The sequence below is a fragment of the Podarcis tiliguerta genome (genome assembly GCF_965153285.1).
Source record: "Podarcis tiliguerta genome assembly, chromosome: 9".
NCBI lineage: Eukaryota > Metazoa > Chordata > Lepidosauria > Squamata > Lacertidae > Podarcis > Podarcis tiliguerta.
This window is the reverse complement of record NC_139542.1, coordinates 28,657,805-28,677,397: the sequence shown is the minus strand read 5'-3', so window position 1 is coordinate 28,677,397 and position 19,593 is coordinate 28,657,805. Positions and strand designations below refer to the sequence as shown.

Below are 19,593 nucleotides of genomic sequence, written 5' to 3'. Positions count from 1 at the left end.
GTTCCATCTATATATTCATGATTTAGAGAAGACAGACAGATCTGACCCATCAAGTTCTGTATCAGAGTTCTCAATACTAACCAAGGTTTCGCATCTATAAAAAGAATGGATATTATTTAATGTTGCTGAATGGAAAAAACAATGGCTACCTATTTAGATCGCCTTAAAATAAAACTGTTCATATACGGGACATAAAAATTACCATGAACCCTGTAGCATATGGCATATAATGTAAATTACTGGTTAATCTTATGGAGACTTGGAGACGTTTTGTGTCAGAAGCATGCTGCTCTTCTCAGTATGGCTTAGTGAACCTGCTCCACTTCCAGCAGGGCTCTTACCTCCTTAAGCTTATGTCGTCATGTTCTTGCTGAAGCGTTGTTGGATGAAGCACACACTTTCCACAGTCAATTTCAACTCTCACATCAAGTTCAAAGTCAATATTCCTCTCTGTAGTTGTGCCAGTCACACTTCTGCTGGCCGGAGATGTTGGCCACCGTTCAGTAAACAACTGGTGGACAGCAGCAAAACCTGTTGCTTTCTTGCGAGAAAGAGTCCTGTAGAAAGCAAACAACTGTTTTGGAGCTCTTGACAAAAAGAAGCCTATCCAACTTACTTCATGCAAGAACTTGAAATGTTTCTTTAGTGTTTTACTATGCTACATGTAAGGGCCAAACTATATGCGAAGTGGATGCATTTTACTTTCATTGGAAGCAGCTGTTCTAGAGTAAGATTACCAGATTTTTTTCCAATGCATCCGGGGACACTTTTCAACTACAGTAGGAATGATAGGATTTTGTATGGGGACTGATTTGTAGAAACGGGGACTGTCCCCAGGAAACAGGAACATCTGGTAACCTTATTCTAGAGGCCGCCCCCTGACTTTGTTGGATTGCGCTGTGATGCTGGGGGAAGGAGGCTTACCTCTTTCCTCCAGGTCTCACTTAAAGTCTGTTCTGACTTAAAACACTTAAATCTGACTCCCCCCAAGCCACAAGGGGGCATCCAAACCACCCTCCCTCTTGTTGCTTCCATAAAAGACACTGGGAGATCCGTAATCAGGTATACTCTTCCGGTAAAGGGGAGGAAGTTTAAAAAAAAAAAAATCCGAATACATGCAGCACACTTATCTTAAGTTGATATTGCAGTGCACATGTGATTCAGATCATTCAAGCATTTACAAGGGATTTAGGAAAACAGCAAATGCTTTATATGGAAGCAGACTATTAGCCAACCTGTAGCCCTCCAGATGTTAAGAGTGATGGGTTTCTTTATCTAAATTACTGTTAACTAAAAGCTTAACTTTCACAATTAAGGTATTGTTTTTAATAATATGCTCACTGTGTTTTCCTGTAAAAATAAGGCCTCTCTCTTTCATGATCATCTTCTTTTTCAGAATCCTCACTAGTTGAAGACAAGCTGTCATCTCGTCTTCCTTCTTCAGGCTGGAAGGGAATGCTTGGTGAGAAGACAGCTGGAGTTTTGGGTGAATTGAATACTGAGCATGATCCTTCACTAGTGGATGAGTAATGGGATGGACCATCAATGGTTACTGACAAAAGATCCAATTCTGTCTCCTCTGGAAACTAATTGCAAAGAAAAAAAAAAAGACATCCAAGTTATAGCTACTATCTCTATCAGAGGGAGTGGGGAGAAATCAGGTGTCTGAAAAGCAAAGCACATCAAAAAATTATCCGAAGTAATATTTATTACTTTGGACAGTCCAAGGAAATTAAGACATGAAACATGTTTACAAACAGATGAGTGAATGATGTAAGACAAGCACCTTAGAAAGAGAAATTAAAAAACAAAGCAATAAGCTTAGGTTGGGAATACATACTAATATGTATGGTGATTTTATTAAAAAAATTAAAAGCAAAGCTACAGAACAGCAAGAAACCCCAAGACCACCTGCAAATAAGAGGAATGAACAGAAATTGTTAGTGAATGGAAGTGCATGCAAAATTCTGGTGGTACAAAAGGTATAATGCTATCTTTAAAGACATGCTTTTAAAGATCAAAGTAAAATAATTAATACGACCCTAGGCATTTTTAAGGCTAAAAGGTTTCAAGAGGCCTTCATGAATACTGGTTTGGTTTTAGACGAGCATTTAAGTTTCAAGGAACGCTGCAATATGTATAGGGATCAGGATGTTCCAACTTTATGCTTCTATCCTGGCTTGCTTTCCTGGTTTGTTAACCGACAATAAACCAAACTTCATTGGTTTGGACATAATAGGGAATATGCATATACAATTCGAATGTCATTAGAAAATGACATGTTTAAAGTGTTTTGGTTCCCATACTTTGAGTAATGATTTATGCCTCAAGATCTTGGGTTTAAACAACCTGATATAATGTTTTGAGCACTCGTTTAGATTGTCATTCACCGCCCATTATTTTAAGGAATGGAATCTTGTCTTGGCCTTTTTAGAACTATCAGTGTCAACATTCTTGGTTTGTTTAGCGAGACAAAGATACATTTCTGATGAGGAATAACTGATCTTTCATCAGCAATCTGTCCCTGACCACATCAGCTGAAACAGTCAGCCTATGACAATAATCTAAAATTTAGCTTCATATTTCTGACTTACAAGGTCCTCTACTGCCTGCCTTTGTTTTAGAGATATCTATTTGTAGTTTTAAAGTTTTAGCAATCCAAATATGTTAAAGACATCTTACGACCTACCAGACTTCCATGGAGAACAAGCTCCAGAAAAAGAGAAATGATTAACACCACCCAAGAAAAAGAAGTACTGCACTTTGCCATATTGCCAGGTTTGCGAGTGTGTTGCCTGTATGCGTTATGATTAGCTAAGAGAGATGATCAATGAAGCGCTTTTCCATGCGATTAATTAGTATACTTATTGATTTTGCAAATACCTGAAAATACCCTTCCCCTTGAAGGCTGGATTGTTGTGCAATCCCCAAAACTGTTTTATTCAACTTAATTAAAAGTGAAAAAAGAAACAAAAATTAAAATAAGCATATCAAAGACACTGGCATGTTTAATGTGGTAACGTTGTATAAAAACCAAATTTCATTAGTGAACATAGCAATGGCTATATATGACAAATTACTAAAAAACTTAACACACCAAGCATGACAGAATGCATTATATGGGTAACATGCACATGTATGTAACATTATATACAAATACACTAATGAATACACATACTTAAAATATGTAAATCTTTCACACACTAGTTACTGAACTGAAGGTAGTCTAAAGAATGCAGAATTAAATCTGAATACATTTTAATCTTTCTTTACTTGCGATATTTGAAATATGCAGCTAGGGTACTGAATTGCCAGACAAACTTTCCCATCTCTATGTAACCATCCCCTATTCTTAGTATATATTTCATCATGGGACTTAATGAATGCAGCACAACAGCTGATGGCTGTCTTACCGTGTCCTGTATGTTGAAAGTGACTCTGGGTCCAGGAGATGCTCCATCTACACGTATTTCTGGGAGGTCCTCACTTTCTCCAAGACGTGTACTATAAAAAGTCATTTAATATTATTAATGCAGAACTTCTCAGTTATTTTATTCATATAGTAAATCTAGACAATAAAGGGTAAACACAGAGGCATTTGCGACAGTTGCTCCATTATTGTGGGACTCCTTCTCAATTTAGAGCCACAACCTGAACATCTTCTAGATGTTCTAGTCCTGAGTCTTTGGATTAGGCAGATTAAGCGGCAATTCACTGACTTGCAAGAAACCAACTATTTCACATGGTTAGGAGCGACACAGCTGCACTGGATACAGAAGGTGTATATAATACTTGATTTAAAGTGGTAAAACTAAAGTGGTAAAAAAATTAAGTGGTGGGGCTCTTCAGGTGGGGTTGGCTCAATTTTCAGTCATTTCCATCCAGTTCTATGGGACAAAGAAAATGGAAGGCAAAACCTGAATCTCCACCCCAAATCTGAATTCACCCATGGTGGTGTATATTAAGTTGCTGTTCAACCCATGGGGAAACCTAAATTACTTGACAATAATGAGCAGATGCAGAAAACATACAGATGAACACCTTTGACCTCTGAACAAGTACATGCATTTGTGTGTGTTTTTTAATCACCTTACCTTGCTCTGTCCATTCTTTTCAATGGTGGCCTTCCAGATGCTGTAATACTTTTGGATCGATTATAGCTAGGTTTGTAGCCTAAGCCCCATTTGTCTTTCAGAGATGCTGCCTAAAAACAATCAAACAAAAACAACATTATTTCAATATTCCATCAACAGGACACTTACATAGCTTGACACTAAGGCAAATCAACTATTTAGGAATGCTACTTACCTACACATTCACACAGGCTACCAATATTGTAACTCAAAGGTATGATACTGAAAAAGTTAATTATGCTGAAGTTCCATTGAGATCTGAATCTATTTGGCCAGCTGGGTCACATTCTACATTAGGTCTGCTTAACGTAAGGTCTGTGAATAGATTTAGACTTGCTCCTTAGAGCTATAGGTTCCAAGGAACTTTCAAATGATTGTTGGGCTGGATCAAAAGGTTGAGCAGGGTTTCGAGAACTTCTCAAAAGTGTAGTTTAAAGCCTCTCATGCACTTCTCCTGCAAGTAGATGATTGGCACTGTTTGCTTACAGGAGACATGCATAAGATGCTTCAAACAGTGCTACTGAAAAGCAATGGAAGGCAGTCTCCACACTCATGTTTCAGCTGAAATGGGAGTGTTGGGGTTTTCTAATGTGTTTCTCCTTCATTTAACATAGAAGGGGACAGCTGCTTCAAACAAGACTTTAGCAAAAGGGCCCTGTGCTCCTGTTTCAAGCTGAAATAGAAGGGCAGCACAGGGCTGTCTTAAAGCCTGGGCAAGTCTCCTCACGCTCCTTTTAAACTTCCCAGATCAGATGTAAAAATGGAAGGGGGGCTTTGGGGGGGGGGGTCCACAGTGCTGTACATTAGATTTGGCCTGGGAAGCCAATCTTGATATAGGATCTGGCCTTTGGAGCCGAAAAGGTTCCCCCACTCCTTTGATGTAAAGAAGGAAAAAAATAGGAATTGTGAACACAGCTCCAGAGAGAATAGTAGGCCAGCACAGATCTGTGGTGGTAAGAAGAGAGTATGGGATAAGAGAACACATTTAAAGGGATAAGACAGCAGGTACTGTGAAATGGAGAGAGGAAAAGGAGGATGGGTTAATATATTATATGAAAATAGGTGCAAAAAACCCAGAGCTGACAGAAATTGCTAAAAACGAAACTGCTGACTTGCACCAAAAAGGCTTTTCCATAGTTAACACAGAAATGCATCCCTCTTCTGTTAGGAAAAAAAAGGGGCTCTCAGAGTGACTTATGTACCTGTGTCTTTTTATTTATTTATTTAAAATTTACACCCTGCTTGATTGTAAAACAAAAACACCCCTCAAAGTGGTTTACAAAAGGTAAAACAGTAAAATTATCAATAAGAAGAATTAACAATAAGAACAATGCCAAATTTTGAAAAAGAACATTTCAAAACAAACTATAGCTAAGTAGGAGTCACCAAATGCCTGGCTGAACAGGAATGTTTTCAAATTCCACCTAAACACTAATAACGAAGAGGACAGCTACACAGAGGGCATTCCATAATTGGGGGGGGGGTCACTACAGAGAAGGTCCTGTCATATCAGAAACAGTGTTCTACTATCTTTAAAAAATGTGAAAACAATGTTCACGTAGCAATGTTACTGTGCTACAAAGGAATCTTAAGAATTTCTCACCCGCATACTTGACCTGCGCAGTTTCTTACGAACATCTCGGCGAATATCATTGACAGCGACCGACTCCAATTGCTGATAACGTTGAATTTCTTGGTTTATGGTTCCTTCACTTGCACCCAGTTTCCTGAGGACAGAATGGTGAAAACTCTGAGTAGAAAACTAAAGACAATTTGGTGTGATGATTAGAGCGGTGGACCTGGAAAGGGGAGGCACGGGTTCAGGGCCTTGGACTAGATGACACTTGGAGTCCTTTCCAACTCTACAATTCTATGAAATCCTGACACCAGCCACTTTCTTCTTGCCGGACAGAGTTGTTGTGAGGATAAAAGAGGACAACTATATGCCAAGGAGATGTTTGGAAGCATAGTGGTATAAAAATGTAAGATACGGTTTTAATCAAAAAGGCAGGTCTCTCACGGTTGATTTAATTATTCTGACCGAAAGATTTTTTTTAGAAAGGAAACACGCACACTTACTTTAGATCATCAATTACTTTGGCTTGTTCATTCAGCTCCCTTATGTCCACTAAACGTTTCACATACTTTCTTCCTCTCTGCTCTCCAGTCTGGTTATTAGATATCCCCTGCCTCCTATAGTCAGCATTCTCCTATTTAAGAATTAGAAAAGCATTTCATGTCATTGTCCGTTAAAAGTGGTAGCATTTAAGCAGAAGACCAGGTTTTTTACCACCAATCAAAATAGCATGCAAAATCATTTTGGAAAGAAGCCAGCTGATTCTTGATTTGCCAGTGACCCACTGATTCCACCATTCATTTAAAGAGATGCCATATATGCTACATACATGTCCCCATGAGCAAGACCTGCCCGCTTTTAAGTGTGAATTGTTAGGATAAGCGGTATCACTTGGTGCTGATCCCGACAGATATTCTACAGGAACAGAGTGGCGATGGCTTTTGGGGCTCAAGCCCAGCAGGTGATTTACAATCCGCTGCCCAAAAGTGAGCTTGTGTACATCTCCACATAGTGGACCACCTTCTGATTTCTAAATGATAACAAATAGCAAGATTAATAACTCAGGAAACGTTGATGCCACCATCCTCCTTATCGTCTAGCCCTTCTCTTAGGGTTCCTTGCAGGTTCTCTTTCTATTCTTTCCCACAAACCTTGGCTCCCACATGGTCTACAAATGCAAGCTACTATGTATTATTGTTAACTCTAGAAAGATGTAGCAAATTCATCTACTCTCCACTGATCCCGGTCCTGTTATTCCTGTACATAACCAAGCTGTCCCTCGCTTGACATCAACTAACTGGAATTTCTACTTGTCAGGGACTGCAGATTGACACTGGTTTGCAGATAATCTTTGAACTAGGTTTAGGTTTGTTGTTTAAAGCAGTGTTAGCCAATGTGGCACCCTCCAGAGCTTGTTCAACTACAACTCCCATCATTCCTGGCACAGGCCATACTAGCTGGGGCTGATGGGAATTGCTAGACTACAACATCCAGGGTCACTCACTATGTTGGCTACCCCTGACTTAAGAGCCTTCAACAAATAATTTCTTTTAAAAAACCCTACTACTACACTGTAAATAAATTTCAGTACTGGGATAACTAGCTCTTTAATTTTAACTGAGGAGACCAATACTATGCATGCTTCTTTGGAAGTGAGCTCAATTGGACTTGCCTAGTAAACATATGCAGAACTGCAGCCTTAATCCAATACCAACATTCAAAGAACTGTAAACCTAGTTCTGGGGGTCCAAAGAAACTTCTTTTCCTCTAAACAACAGTTCAGCAATTGAAACTAAGGGGAATTCTAAAAGCAGCTTGTGCTATGTTCATTAGCTGTTCAAACAACACAAACACATTCCATTGAGCTTAATGAAAGCTCCTTGCAAGAGTCTGAGCCCACAAATATAACTTGATTCATGCTGCACTCTGTTAATACATATTACGAAATTCTTATGCCTAAGCAAATATGCAGTATGCCAAGCTGCTATTTTGCTTCATGTATTAGAATTATATTTAAGATTTATTAATCAGTTTACTAACCACACTAACAGCAGGAGACATGTTATCAACTTCATCCTCATCTGATAGGTCAACCATGTTAACAGAGTTAAGGTCAGCAATGTCATCTAAATCTTCTTCTCCTGTCAATGTTGTAAGGGTATTTCCTAGAGCATTTAATCTTTTCCCAATGTTTGGATCCATGTGCACATCAATGCCACACATCTTCCATAGCACATTAAGAGTCCATGTCCCAGCACTATTACTTTCTGTTTTGATAGAAAAAAGGGGTGGGAGAGAGAGAGCATCACATTTTTTATTTAGGTATCAAAAACTAATATCTAGTATTTCACCAGCAGCTTAAAACATTTTTTCTCAGTTGTACTGTACATGGTTAGAAACATCATAGCAGTTGACCACATTCTGCAATGCACATGCTGCATACTCTTTTTGTCTTTTTGGCAGATGGGAAAAAAGGATAAAATAATGAAGGATTGTCACAGGAACAAGAAAAAATGTGCAGTGCTTTCTTCAAGTGGGAAATTAAGCTTTATTTACTATTGCTATTACTTTAACATTTACCTCAACATCTATTATATTTTAACACTCTTATTCAAAGGCTGAACAGAATAATCACACACTGAACTAGAACCATAGAATTGGAAGAGACCACAAGGGTCATCTAGTCCAAACCCCTGCGATGGAATAGTTTGCTCAAACCCATGACACCGAGATTAAAAGCTATACAGTGGTACCTCAGGTTACATACGCTTCAGGTTACAGACTCCGCTAACCCAGAAATAGTACCTCAAGTTAAGAACTTTGCTTCAGGATGAGAACAGAAATCATGCTCTGGTGGCGCAGCGGCGGTGGGAGGCCCCATTAGCTAAAGTGGTGCTTCAGGTTAAGAACAGTTTCAGGTTAAGAATGGACCTCCAGAACGAATTAAGTACATAACCAGAGGTGCCACTGTACCAGCTTTTGTAATATTCTATAATGTTTTAATCCAACTGTTAAGACCCCCCCACAACAAGGCTACAATTTGTTCCTGAATATAAATCTGCTGTATTAAAGACGAAGATGGGATGACAGATGCACAATAAAAAGGAAGACTCACACAGAGACTAAAGCTGCTTTGAAATAAGTGCTTATTTGAAATAGCTCTTACCTGCAGCTGCTTGCCCTGTTGTTCTTGAGCACACTTCGTAGGTGCCATCTGGCACTACGCCTAAAGATGTAAGAAAACTACAGTTAACCTAACATCACATCACAAGGCTTTTTAGGTGAAACTTGCACTAATATATAATCAACCATTTCCTAATGATATTTTGTTCTCCTGTGGTGGTTAAATAAACAGGAGTGGATCAAGACGCTCCTTTCAGCAAACAGAATGATTCCTTCTGTCCACAGAATGGACTCTTTGTAAATCAGAGATCAACCTTCCCTTCTTCCTGCAGTGCCCTGTGCCACCTCCCCACATGGTTCTGATTGGTTCCTCACCTCTGGAGAACTTTTTTTTTGGGGGGGGGGGGCAATACAGGGTTGCAGAAAGAAGCAGGAATCACTGAAAATCACTTTCCTCTATTAAATTGGCAGGAGTGGCCCATGCATGGAACTCTGTTTATGGGAAGACTGTATCCACCCCATTAATTTTCTTGAACTGGCATTTGGACATTTCTTATAGTAATACTAAATTCTTATTTCTGTATTCTTCTATATAGGGTAGGCATTCCGCCCACCAAGCACTTTTGGATGCCATTTGTTCTGAAAGTGTCTGTCAATTGAAAGATACAGGAGTCAGTTTCAGCACACAGACACCAACCCATGTCCCCTATAAATCTGCTCTGGGAAGAACTTCTGAAGGACAGCAAAAGTGAGAGGAAATCGACAAAAATGACTTCTCTTCCTGTTCCACTAGAGAAGCCTTCCGTCAGTGCTGACACACCAATGGATGATCCAGGAAATAAGAAGAGTTTGGATTTGATATCCCGCTTTATCACTACCTGAAGGAGTCTCAAAGCGGCTAACATTCTCCTTTCCCTTCCTCCCCCACAACAAACACTCTGTGAGGTGAGTGGGGCTGAGAGACTTCAAAGAAGTGTGACTGGCCCAAGGTCACCCAGCAGCTGCATGTGGAGGAGCGGAGACGCGAACCCGGTTCCCCAGATTACGAATCTACTGCTCTTAAGAACTACACCACACTTGTCTTACTTATTTTTCTAAACATGAAGGTGAAACACAAGTTACGGTGGTATTCCATGAATGCATCCCATCAGTACAAGTATTCCCACTTGAGCAGAGACCCCCCCCTTTCCCCCCCACCCCTTGTGCATGCCCCACACCCTCCCCAAATATATTCCAGAGGGTTTGGGAAACCCTGAGAACAGATTTAGTAGGGGAAGGAGAGGAAGAGAGAGTTCTATTGTGCAAGCAGAAATCCTTGTGCTGAGAGAACGTTCGTGGAACACTATGTAAGAAACACCTTATGCTTTTTTTTGTGGAGCTTCTCAAAATGTCCAGAATTAGCAATAGCCGAGACAATAAGATACAGTAAATGCTTACAGGCATTCATGACTAGATCTCCTCGCACTTCTGGCTTCCAGTCATCCCAGCTTGTTTCAAAGCCATCAGCAAAGCGAATGCAGAAGTTTTTAAAATGACCTTTGCTGACAAGAGATTCTGAAGAGCAGGCAGTAATTAAAGTACTTTCAATGGTCAGGACTAATGCAGAACCAGTGTCCAGATCAGCTGTATGATTAGACTGAAAAAAGCAAGGAACTATTGTATAAAAGTCTATTTCAGAAATAAGAAAGAATTTAGGCTGAATTCCTCACTCATAGTCATTTCTAGTTTCCCTTTATGAAGTAGGTACACACACACACACACACACACACACACACCAAAATTAACCTATATAAATTAGTATTTAATCAATAATTGGATCCCTGGCAGCTCTCTTAAGATCAACCCCCTACAGCAAATTCCTGCTTTTCGTTACAAGTATCCACAAACTTGTAATTAAGCCCATCCTTATGAGTTTTAACTTTAAGGGTTATTTCCTAATGTTAGTTATTTACTTTACAGTACCTAGCATTATCTAGTTTTACAAAACATCCTTTTCATGGATAAATCCATGATAAGCAGCATTTTTAACAAGCTAGCATATATCTAGAGGCTGCAGCACAACATATAACTGCAAAAGGCAGTTTTTCAGTTTCAAATCTAACATGAACTTCACAGGAATATATAAAGCGCTCTCAGTTACATTCTACATTCTATTACACATGGGGAAATACAGCTCATCAGATGTTATTGATAACACTTATTACTTACACAGTAACTCTGTTTTTCTTTCTGTCCCCCAAAATTAATCTTGTGGCCCTGCCTCTGAATCTGTACCAATATTAAAAGCATTACATTGATATGTTTTGGTCATTGAGATCTTTTAAAAGCAAAAGTATAACAAGATATGTATTGTATTCAACACTAAGTCACCCAAACCTTTTAGCTTTAGTTGTACTACAAAATTCAATCTTATGGTACATATCATACAATCCCAACTGTATCCATCATTATAGATAATTATTAGATTATGATATAACAGTAAATATACATTCTTTCATTTATTTTAATCCATATCAATTGCAATTTATTAAATTATATGTTGTGTTTTCCTTATAAGGCTTTAAGAGTAGTGTATATTATATTAATTCTTTCAGGGACAAGGTCACATCATCTAGTTCCAACATCAGTGTAGTTTTTTTTTACACTGTGCTCTAATGTGCAAATCAAAAGCAGGTGGACATAAAACATATGCTTCTCATTTATTTCAGCTGTACCATCACAATAATAAGAAACCTTCACTGTAGAATTTGGAGACTTTTTTTAAAAAAAAAGTTTTCTAACAAAGTGAGTAAGAAACATAGCTTGTGATATGTGCTCTCTCTACAGCATAAATACAACGCAGTACTAATTCAAGTTTCAGGGACTCAAAGAATTGGACTCAACTATTCTACTAAGAGCAGACATTGAAATTAATGAACCAAACTTAGTTGTGTTTACTAACATCAGCGGAACTATTCCAAGTAAGAGTAGCACTGAATACAACCTAAACTGATTAATTTATGAAATATTCACAGTTTTAGTTTTTTAAAAGATGTACATTGTTAATGGTTACTATGTAGGTATACTTTAAGATCTTATCAAATACCGTATTTTTTGCTCTATAAGACTCACTTTTTCCCTCCTAAAAAGTAAGGGGAAATGTGTGTGCGTCTTATGGAGCGAATGCAGGCTGCGCAGCTATCCCAGAAGCCAGAACAGCAAGAGGGATTCCTGCTTTCGCAATCCCACTTGCTGTTCTGGCTTCTGAGATTCAGAATATTTTTTTTCCTTGTTTTCCTCTTCCAAAAACTAGGTGCGTCTTGTGGTCTGGTGCGTCTTATAGAGCGAAAAATACAGTACTTAAAAGAATATTAAGAAAATAAATTGAATCTATAAATATTAGTAAAACGGCCATATTAATTATAATCTGAAAAATGTATTTCTGAAATTAAGATAAACCACTTGCAAGCCTTCAAACATTTCAACACATTCAGTTTTGAGATATCTAACCATCAATGAAAAGGATTACTGAAATTTTTGAGTTTTGTAGCTTCTCTCAAACAATAATTATTACCCAGAAGAATACTGATACTGCAATAGTAAACTTCAGTATCATTTAATTTTTAAAAATTATGTTATTTTCTTTAATACCTGTGGTGTATTGGTGATGGGAAGGCAAATTCCCAAGTCATTAACTGTTAGCTGGAGGAAGAGTGTCCCAAAAGCTTGAGCAGATGTCTGCTGGATTCCAGGTAACATATCAACTATTTCCTTTGTAGCCATATGAATATCTTTATTCAAGGCCATTCTCTGTTCATTCCAGTTGTCATAAGCAGCCTTGTAGTTCAGCCAGAAAAGCACAGCTTAGCAAGGGGAAAAAATGTTTTCACTATTTTAGAACAAAATAATATAGAAAATCATTCTAAGTTCAGCTATAATAAATTGCTGTGCCCTGTCAGTTATTGAACACATGTTTCTCTGTCTTGTTCTGCTTCTGGACTACAATATATGTTAATATGGCATGGAACCAAGTCAACATGATTCCGGCTATTGGCCTTTTAATTAAAGTAGTATTTCCTTGCCTAACCATAGTTTTCAGTGCACACGTCTATTTTGGTAAAACAAAAACCAACACAGGGTCCACTAGTACCTCTGTCAAAGGCCACAGGCTGAGCAAAAACAATTGGTCGGTTCAAAGTAATGAGCACAGCTTCCCGATCTGACGAACCGCTGATTTCTTCTCTCAGAGCATTTCTTAATCCAATTCGGGTTTTAAAATAAGCAACTTGATGGAAGTCTGATCCAGCTTCTTCATAAACCTTAAGACATTCCAAACATATCAACAGGGAGAATACAGCAGAGCAAAAAACCAAGCTTGGCAGGATACAGACATAATAATTTTAAAACGGAGGTATTCTTAAACGTACACTTATTGGCTAGGGACCAGAGTTGGAGCAGATTTGGGGGAGAGTGGGAGACCAAAAAAGAAGCTGAGAGCACCTCATTTTGTGAGTGGAATTCAGCTTATTAGAACAGGGTGCTTCCAGCTCCCTTTTCAGCTTTCTGTGCCCCCTCTACTTCCACTCACTGAAGCTTTTCAGGATCCTGTTTACAGAAGGGCACATGGGGATCTAATCCAAAGTTTTATAAAGCTGTGTTTAACATTTCTTTCTTCATTCCATTTTGAGAACCAGAAAATGTCACCAGCAGGCTATAAAATCATAATTACTCACCTGATGTTTAACGATTTGTCCCAATGCCAGATTTAAGTCCACTTGGCATTTACCGAAGAGCTTTAGGTAGCTGGCACTACCAGGCATTGCTTTGGTTTGCAATCTATTCGAGAGCTCCAGTTCTATTAGTCCTGTTTCAAATCTTACCGCCCTCATAGATGGTGTGGTGGCTGTTACCTGGATACCCTAATAATGTAAGGGAAAGACTTTAAATACACACCTCAGTCTCTCAAACACATTTTTATAAACATATTTAAAAAACTTTTTGCCTTTCACAGCAGTTTCCATGAAAGGTAACAATTCTTTTGTTTGTTCCTTTAGTTTGGAAAATATTATTAGAGGAGGAAAACAAACCACTGATAGACATCCTAATACTCGAGAGAACGAGATTCCCTGCATTCTCATTCACTATTGATTTTACATTTCATTACAATATAACCACTGGCCACACTTGAAAGAACCCATGAATATCAAACATACTTTAAACTGCAGACTCAAGGAGTAGAGGAGAATCTTTGGCTTTTCTCCATCAGTTGTTCCATCGTGTTCATTCCAAAGAGGAATAGGTTGCTCCCCTCCTGCATTTATAATTAAAACAACACAGTTCCAGAATTCAATTAAGCATTTGTCATTTCCACAAGATTAAGGCTGAGGGAGGGTTAAAAAAACACACCTATCCAACTTTCTAAATGCAACTACCCAATATGATCCTAAGGGACGCGGGTGGCGCTGTGGGCTAAACCACAGAGCCTAGGGCTTGCCGATCGAAAGGTCGGCGGTTCGAATCCCCGCGGCGGGGTGCGCTCCCGCTGTTCGGTCCCAGCGCCTGCCAACCTAGCAGTTCGAAAGCACCTCCGGGTGCAAGTAGATAAATAGGGACCGCTTACTAGCGGGAAGGTAAACGGTGTTTCCGTGTGCGGCTCTGGCTCGCCAGAGCAGCGATGTCACGCTGGCCACGTGACCCGGAAGTGTCTTCGGACAGCACTGGCCCTCGGCCTCTTTGAGTGAGATGGGCGCACAACCCTAGACTCTGTCAAGACTGGCCCGTACGGGCAGGGGTACCTTTACCTTTACTAATATGATCCAGCTGTCACTTCTCCAGTCCCAAAGGTAAAACAATATTTGAGAACTTAAGAGTAGTTGTAAGAACAACAAATAATAAATGATTATATAGAATTAGAAATGGACAGACATTGTTTTCATAGTACCCCAACCCATTCAAAACATGCTGGCATGTATAAATGGCATACACTGGCTTAGAGATAATTGCCACAACACACTGATTACTATTATATCTGACTAAAACAACAACAGCACAGTTTTAATGACAACAAAGTAACTGTGCCATCTCTCCAACAATGAACAGCATTTGGCGAGTGGTAACACTGTTCAAGAAAATTAAATAATAATAAATGAAATAGTAAGTCAGTGAAATTTTGCAAAAACGCATTCCTACCAAAGGGTGGTATTTTAGTATTAATCATTTCCAGAGCAGATTCACTAAAATCAATCTCAATTGGTCTATTCCGAATATATGACTTAGTTGGATATCACCCACAGTGTGTAACTATTGCCTGCTTGTGTCTAATACAGCATAATGGAAACATCACAGTCCACATTTTTTGAATAAAATATGTGACTTCAGATACCATAAATAGTAGGAAGCAACATTAGTGTGGAGCTTTGAGTGCTGACTGTTCAGTTTAGTAATGTTTTCAAGCAGTTAGGCTTACCTGAGACTTTCTGTATAACTTCATTGACCTCTTTCATAAATACTTTCTGCACAAAAACCAAATGGTTCAAAAGGTCTGTTGTAAGATTATGCTCAAAGGACCCAACCTGGGAGGAAAGGGAGAAGCCTTTTAACAGATGTTGATTCATGATGGAAGGCTTGAAGCAAACAATAGGAAAAAATGTAACATTTATTTTTGAGATGGAAGAATTTCTAAAACTAAAATGCACACAACTCAAGATACAACATAGTTAGGAAGATTTATGTTGCAAAACCTGGATGTAAGGAGCCACATGGTAGAAGCAGAACTGTTTCAGACATCTTACAGTTACATAAGCACAATCATAAAAATATATTGTTATGTAAACTTTAAATATACAGGCATAATGTATAAATGCTAATGCTTTTTTATTGGAAAAAATCAGGCTAACTTGCTTTTAACACCTGATTCTAGCAGTAATTTTAAGGCATATTTTATCTACTGTGAGGCTTTGATGATTAAGTTGCATATAAATCCTGTTAAAATAAAAATGATAAATAATATATATATGTAGACTACATACCTCAGCTACACAGCGCAAATAATTTCCCTGGAGATAGTAACCTTGCTTAGCGGGCAGTTCATCTATACTCCATATTTGATCAGAATAGGTATCATGTTCTTCCATTATGTATTTGCCTGACATAGTTACAGGAGGAAGATTAAGACTGGCTGAAGGAGGTATGGTAGACATATCAGTGGCCGAGACTTTGGAAGTGAACCGCAACCTGTGATTTGGCAGCTCAAATGTAAACATTGTTTGTGCACCTGTGAAAAGAAAACAGTCAATTGACTAGTCTACATTAATGCACTGCAGTTACAGAAACAGTCACCCTCTTCCTACTTTCCATGCCAATGCTATCCCTTCCCCCTGATGAGGCTGGATTTCAACAGCTTTTATCTCATCTCATTCCTCAGACGGTATGGAAATTATGCAAGTGCAAGGGAGGTACGCCTACCAGCTGTCCCAAAACACAACCATTACCATATTGGCCCGAATATAAGCTGCGTCTGAATATAAGCCGCACCTTTAAAATTCAAGGGGAAAAAAGACAATACCCAAATATAAGCCGCTTCCTTAAAATTCTGCAGGCACTCACACCCATTCCGTTTTACTGTATTTCTGTTTTGGCAGTGATATCACAAAAGATAATTTTTGTAAGGTCACAAATTAAAGCTGCACTTACAAGGTCAGAATTTGGAAAAAAAGTGCGGCTTATATTCAGGCCAAACAGTACTTTTTAGGACCTATTCTATTCCATTAACAGCTATTCAACTCCATTTACAAGCTAGAAATAAACAACATAAATAAATGAACAAAGTACACTGCATATGCAATATTAAGATAATATATCATCTCTGTAAGACAGGTGGAGGTTCATATTTAAATATTTGAGAGTTAAACCCCCAAACGTTTTTGTTTCATGGCACTCAAACATCACTGCAGACCTAACTGTATATTGAATACAAAATATTACATATTGCTGTCTATTTTAAAATCCTTCCTGAGTGTGGCAATAGTAATTCAAGCAACCACTAAAATGTGAACTAATGACATTTTGTTGTGATGCAGAACTATTCTCTTTGCAAAAGCAAAACAGAAGACTGTTGTTTAGTGATTTAGCTACTTTCCACACACAAAATCAATGCATTTTTTTACACCTAGAGCATTCCCACATGTGCCAACCAACCTGGGAACACCCCTCAATATGAAGCAATGTTACCTGTCATTCCATGACTTCTCATTCTTCCCATCTTGTATTCTGCTTTCAAAGATGGCAGCAGTGCTGCTCCAATCGCAATTCCATCAATCATGGCACTGAATTTAAGAACTATGGGCTTCTTTTCCAAACCTTCTGGCAACTGTGGAAACTCATTGGTTTCTACAGGCGTCTGATTTACACTTGTGGGTGTTTTTTCTGCAGGCATTGGTGTTGCAATATCTTCTTTTGTAGGCTGGGCACTATTTTTTTTTTTAAAAAAAGAATACCAATTACTAGATATTAAAAACATTTTAACATGCTTGAGCATGCAAATTTAGTTCACCCTAGCAAGCAGGTCAAGCCTCCAAATAAGACACATATATCAACTGCGATATGTACGGAAGTGAGAGCTGGACCATAAAGAAGGCTGATCGCCGAAGAATTGATGCTTTTGAATTATGGCGCTGGAGGAGACTCTTGAGAATCCCATGGACTGCAAGAAGATCAAACCTATCCATTCTGGAGGAAATCAGCCCTGAGTGCTCACTGGAAGGACAGATCGTGAAGCTGAGGCGCCAATCCTTTGGCCACCTCATGAGAAGAGAAGACTTCCTGGAAAAGACCCTGATGTTGGGGGAAATGGAGGGCACAAGGAGAAGGGGACGACAGAGGACGAGATGGTTGGACAGTGTTCTCGAAGCTACAAACATGAATCTGACCAAACTGCGGGTGGCAGTGGAGGACAGGAGTGCCTGGCATGCTCTGGTCCATGGGGTCACGAAGAGTCGGACACGACTAAATGACTAAACAACAACAACAACAACATCAACTGCGATACTCACACTACAGTTGGCTGTCTGATGAGGTCAGAGATTTGTTTCGAGAGCTGATGAGAGCTGCGTACCATCATGCTGTGTAGTGTAGCTGGATGCTGAGGAATGTTGATGCTAATAGCCCCTACTTTGAAGACTGCAGCATTGTTTGTTTTCAGCCCCCTTTGGGCACTATAAAGAGCCTGCGATTTGGCAATGCTACATTTCACCACAGTTCTATGAAGAAGAAGAAACTTGTTTACATGTTTTAAAATACAAAGCAGCTCTAGTGAATCATCTTGCATCCTCAGTAAAATTTATCAGCAATTCATGCTGTAACCCTATCTTCACTTACCTAAGAGTAAACTCCACCGAACTAAATGGGGCTTACTTCAGGGTAGAGGTGTATATGATTGCATAGTTGCAGAGACTAATAGTTAAATTTCATATTACATGGGAGATTCCCATTCCAGGGACCTAAACTGAAGCTGACAATTGTGGCTAGAAACCAGCAAAGAAGGACCGCAAATTAAGCATGACTACTGTCAACTGATGCAGTCATTTGCTTTAATGACATGCATGGGCATATGCAGCAAAATAATTCCGATCATTTAAAAAAACACCACCACACTCTGGGCAAAAAGACAACACAGACAGACTACCATGCAAATCTCCCAGTAAAGGATTTTTACTTTTAGTGTTTAAGAAGATAACTTTTCCAATAGCTAATTTCCAACAGACAGATTACCTAATAAGAACACTGAAATATATCTTTCCCCACTAAAATGCAAGCTTCAATGAAAACTTTGTGGCTATTTTACGTTTCTGAAATAAGCAGAAAAAGAGCAAATGCAATATATTTTGAATAGAAAAATAAAGAAAACTTGAAACACAGTTATTTCATCACAGTTGACTGACATGTATGAAGGACAAATACTACTCGTACCATATCTGCACTTTAAATATCCTTTCCAATTTTCTTGGGGTTCAAGAAGTCAACATTTCATACTTTCAACCAAGATGTAAGTATACAAAATGTTATCTATCAGAATAAGACTCACAGTATTGGCTCCGGCAAGGAGAAATTTCCCCTATACTTGCCTTTCAAACACCTGCAGCCAAAACCTAATACTCTCACAAGTCTTGTGAACTGCACTCATTATATAGAAAAAATTGTGAAACATTTCATTGAAATTTACTTTTGTGTATGTGGTTTAGAAATGCAGCCTTGATTGAAATACTTGGATCTTAAATGGTATTGTTGAGACCAATTGCTTAGATCAAAGGTGGTGAATCTCTTGCCTCTGGGTCTATGTAGATCCACCAGATCGCCTCATTTGACGCTGTGAGGCTGTTTTGGCCAAGCTGTGCCACCTGCTGTACACCTGACATTTTATATGATGCCACGTGAGAGGCAGGTAAAGGAAGAAACTGGACAAAAGAGGTTTTGCAGGCACCTACAAAGCTCTTCCCCCAGTGCTTGCCCAGTGACCAATTAGTCCTGTGCTTAGCACTTCCCAAGTGTCAGGCACAGAGCTTGCAAAGGCCATTACATAACTTTCCAAGCAACCAACCATTAGCTGTCGAGTGATTGGAAAGTACTGCACAAAGGGCTTTGCAAGCTTTCTCTGGAAAGAAAAAAACACATTCTGTTTTGAAAATGAATTTCTTTTCTTTCCAAAGGAAGCAGTATGTATTCAAAGTGCTGGAGAAATTTGAACATTTTTTCTTTCATTCCAGAGAAGCAGTTATTGTGGAAACT

The 19,593-nt window shown here is 38.9% G+C and overlaps 1 protein-coding gene across 37 annotated transcripts in view; it reads right to left on the bottom strand.

Moving 5' to 3' along the window:
- The window catches only part of BLTP1 (bridge-like lipid transfer protein family member 1), a 108,329-nt gene that overhangs the window by 18,171 nt on the left and 70,565 nt on the right, over nt 1-19,593 (bottom strand). For 8 of the 37 annotated variants that reach the window (XM_083456882.1, XM_083456883.1, XM_083456892.1 and 5 more), the window contains 19 exons: nt 17,862-18,068; nt 17,041-17,279; nt 15,840-16,084; nt 15,278-15,383; nt 14,025-14,122; nt 13,545-13,730; nt 12,962-13,130; nt 12,463-12,674; nt 11,041-11,100; nt 10,270-10,468; nt 8,876-8,935; nt 7,750-7,976; nt 6,213-6,343; nt 5,737-5,860; nt 4,095-4,204; nt 3,414-3,504; nt 2,884-2,946; nt 1,342-1,586; nt 342-557 (listed from right to left, as the gene is read on the bottom strand). In XM_083456882.1, the coding sequence (XP_083313008.1) occupies nt 342-557; nt 1,342-1,586; nt 2,884-2,946; nt 3,414-3,504; nt 4,095-4,204; nt 5,737-5,860; nt 6,213-6,343; nt 7,750-7,976; nt 8,876-8,935; nt 10,270-10,468; nt 11,041-11,100; nt 12,463-12,674; nt 12,962-13,130; nt 13,545-13,730; nt 14,025-14,122; nt 15,278-15,383; nt 15,840-16,084; nt 17,041-17,279; nt 17,862-18,068 (2,988 nt within the window). Of the gene's footprint in view, nt 1-341; nt 558-1,341; nt 1,587-2,883; nt 2,947-3,413; nt 3,505-4,094; nt 4,205-5,736; nt 5,861-6,212; nt 6,344-6,538; nt 6,740-7,749; nt 7,977-8,875; nt 8,936-10,269; nt 10,469-11,040; nt 11,101-12,462; nt 12,675-12,961; nt 13,131-13,544; nt 13,731-14,024; nt 14,123-15,277; nt 15,384-15,839; nt 16,085-17,040; nt 17,280-17,861; nt 18,069-19,593 lie in introns of all 37 variants that reach the window. The other 29 variants (XM_083456876.1, XM_083456887.1, XM_083456910.1 and 26 more) reach the window with 9 other exon arrangements.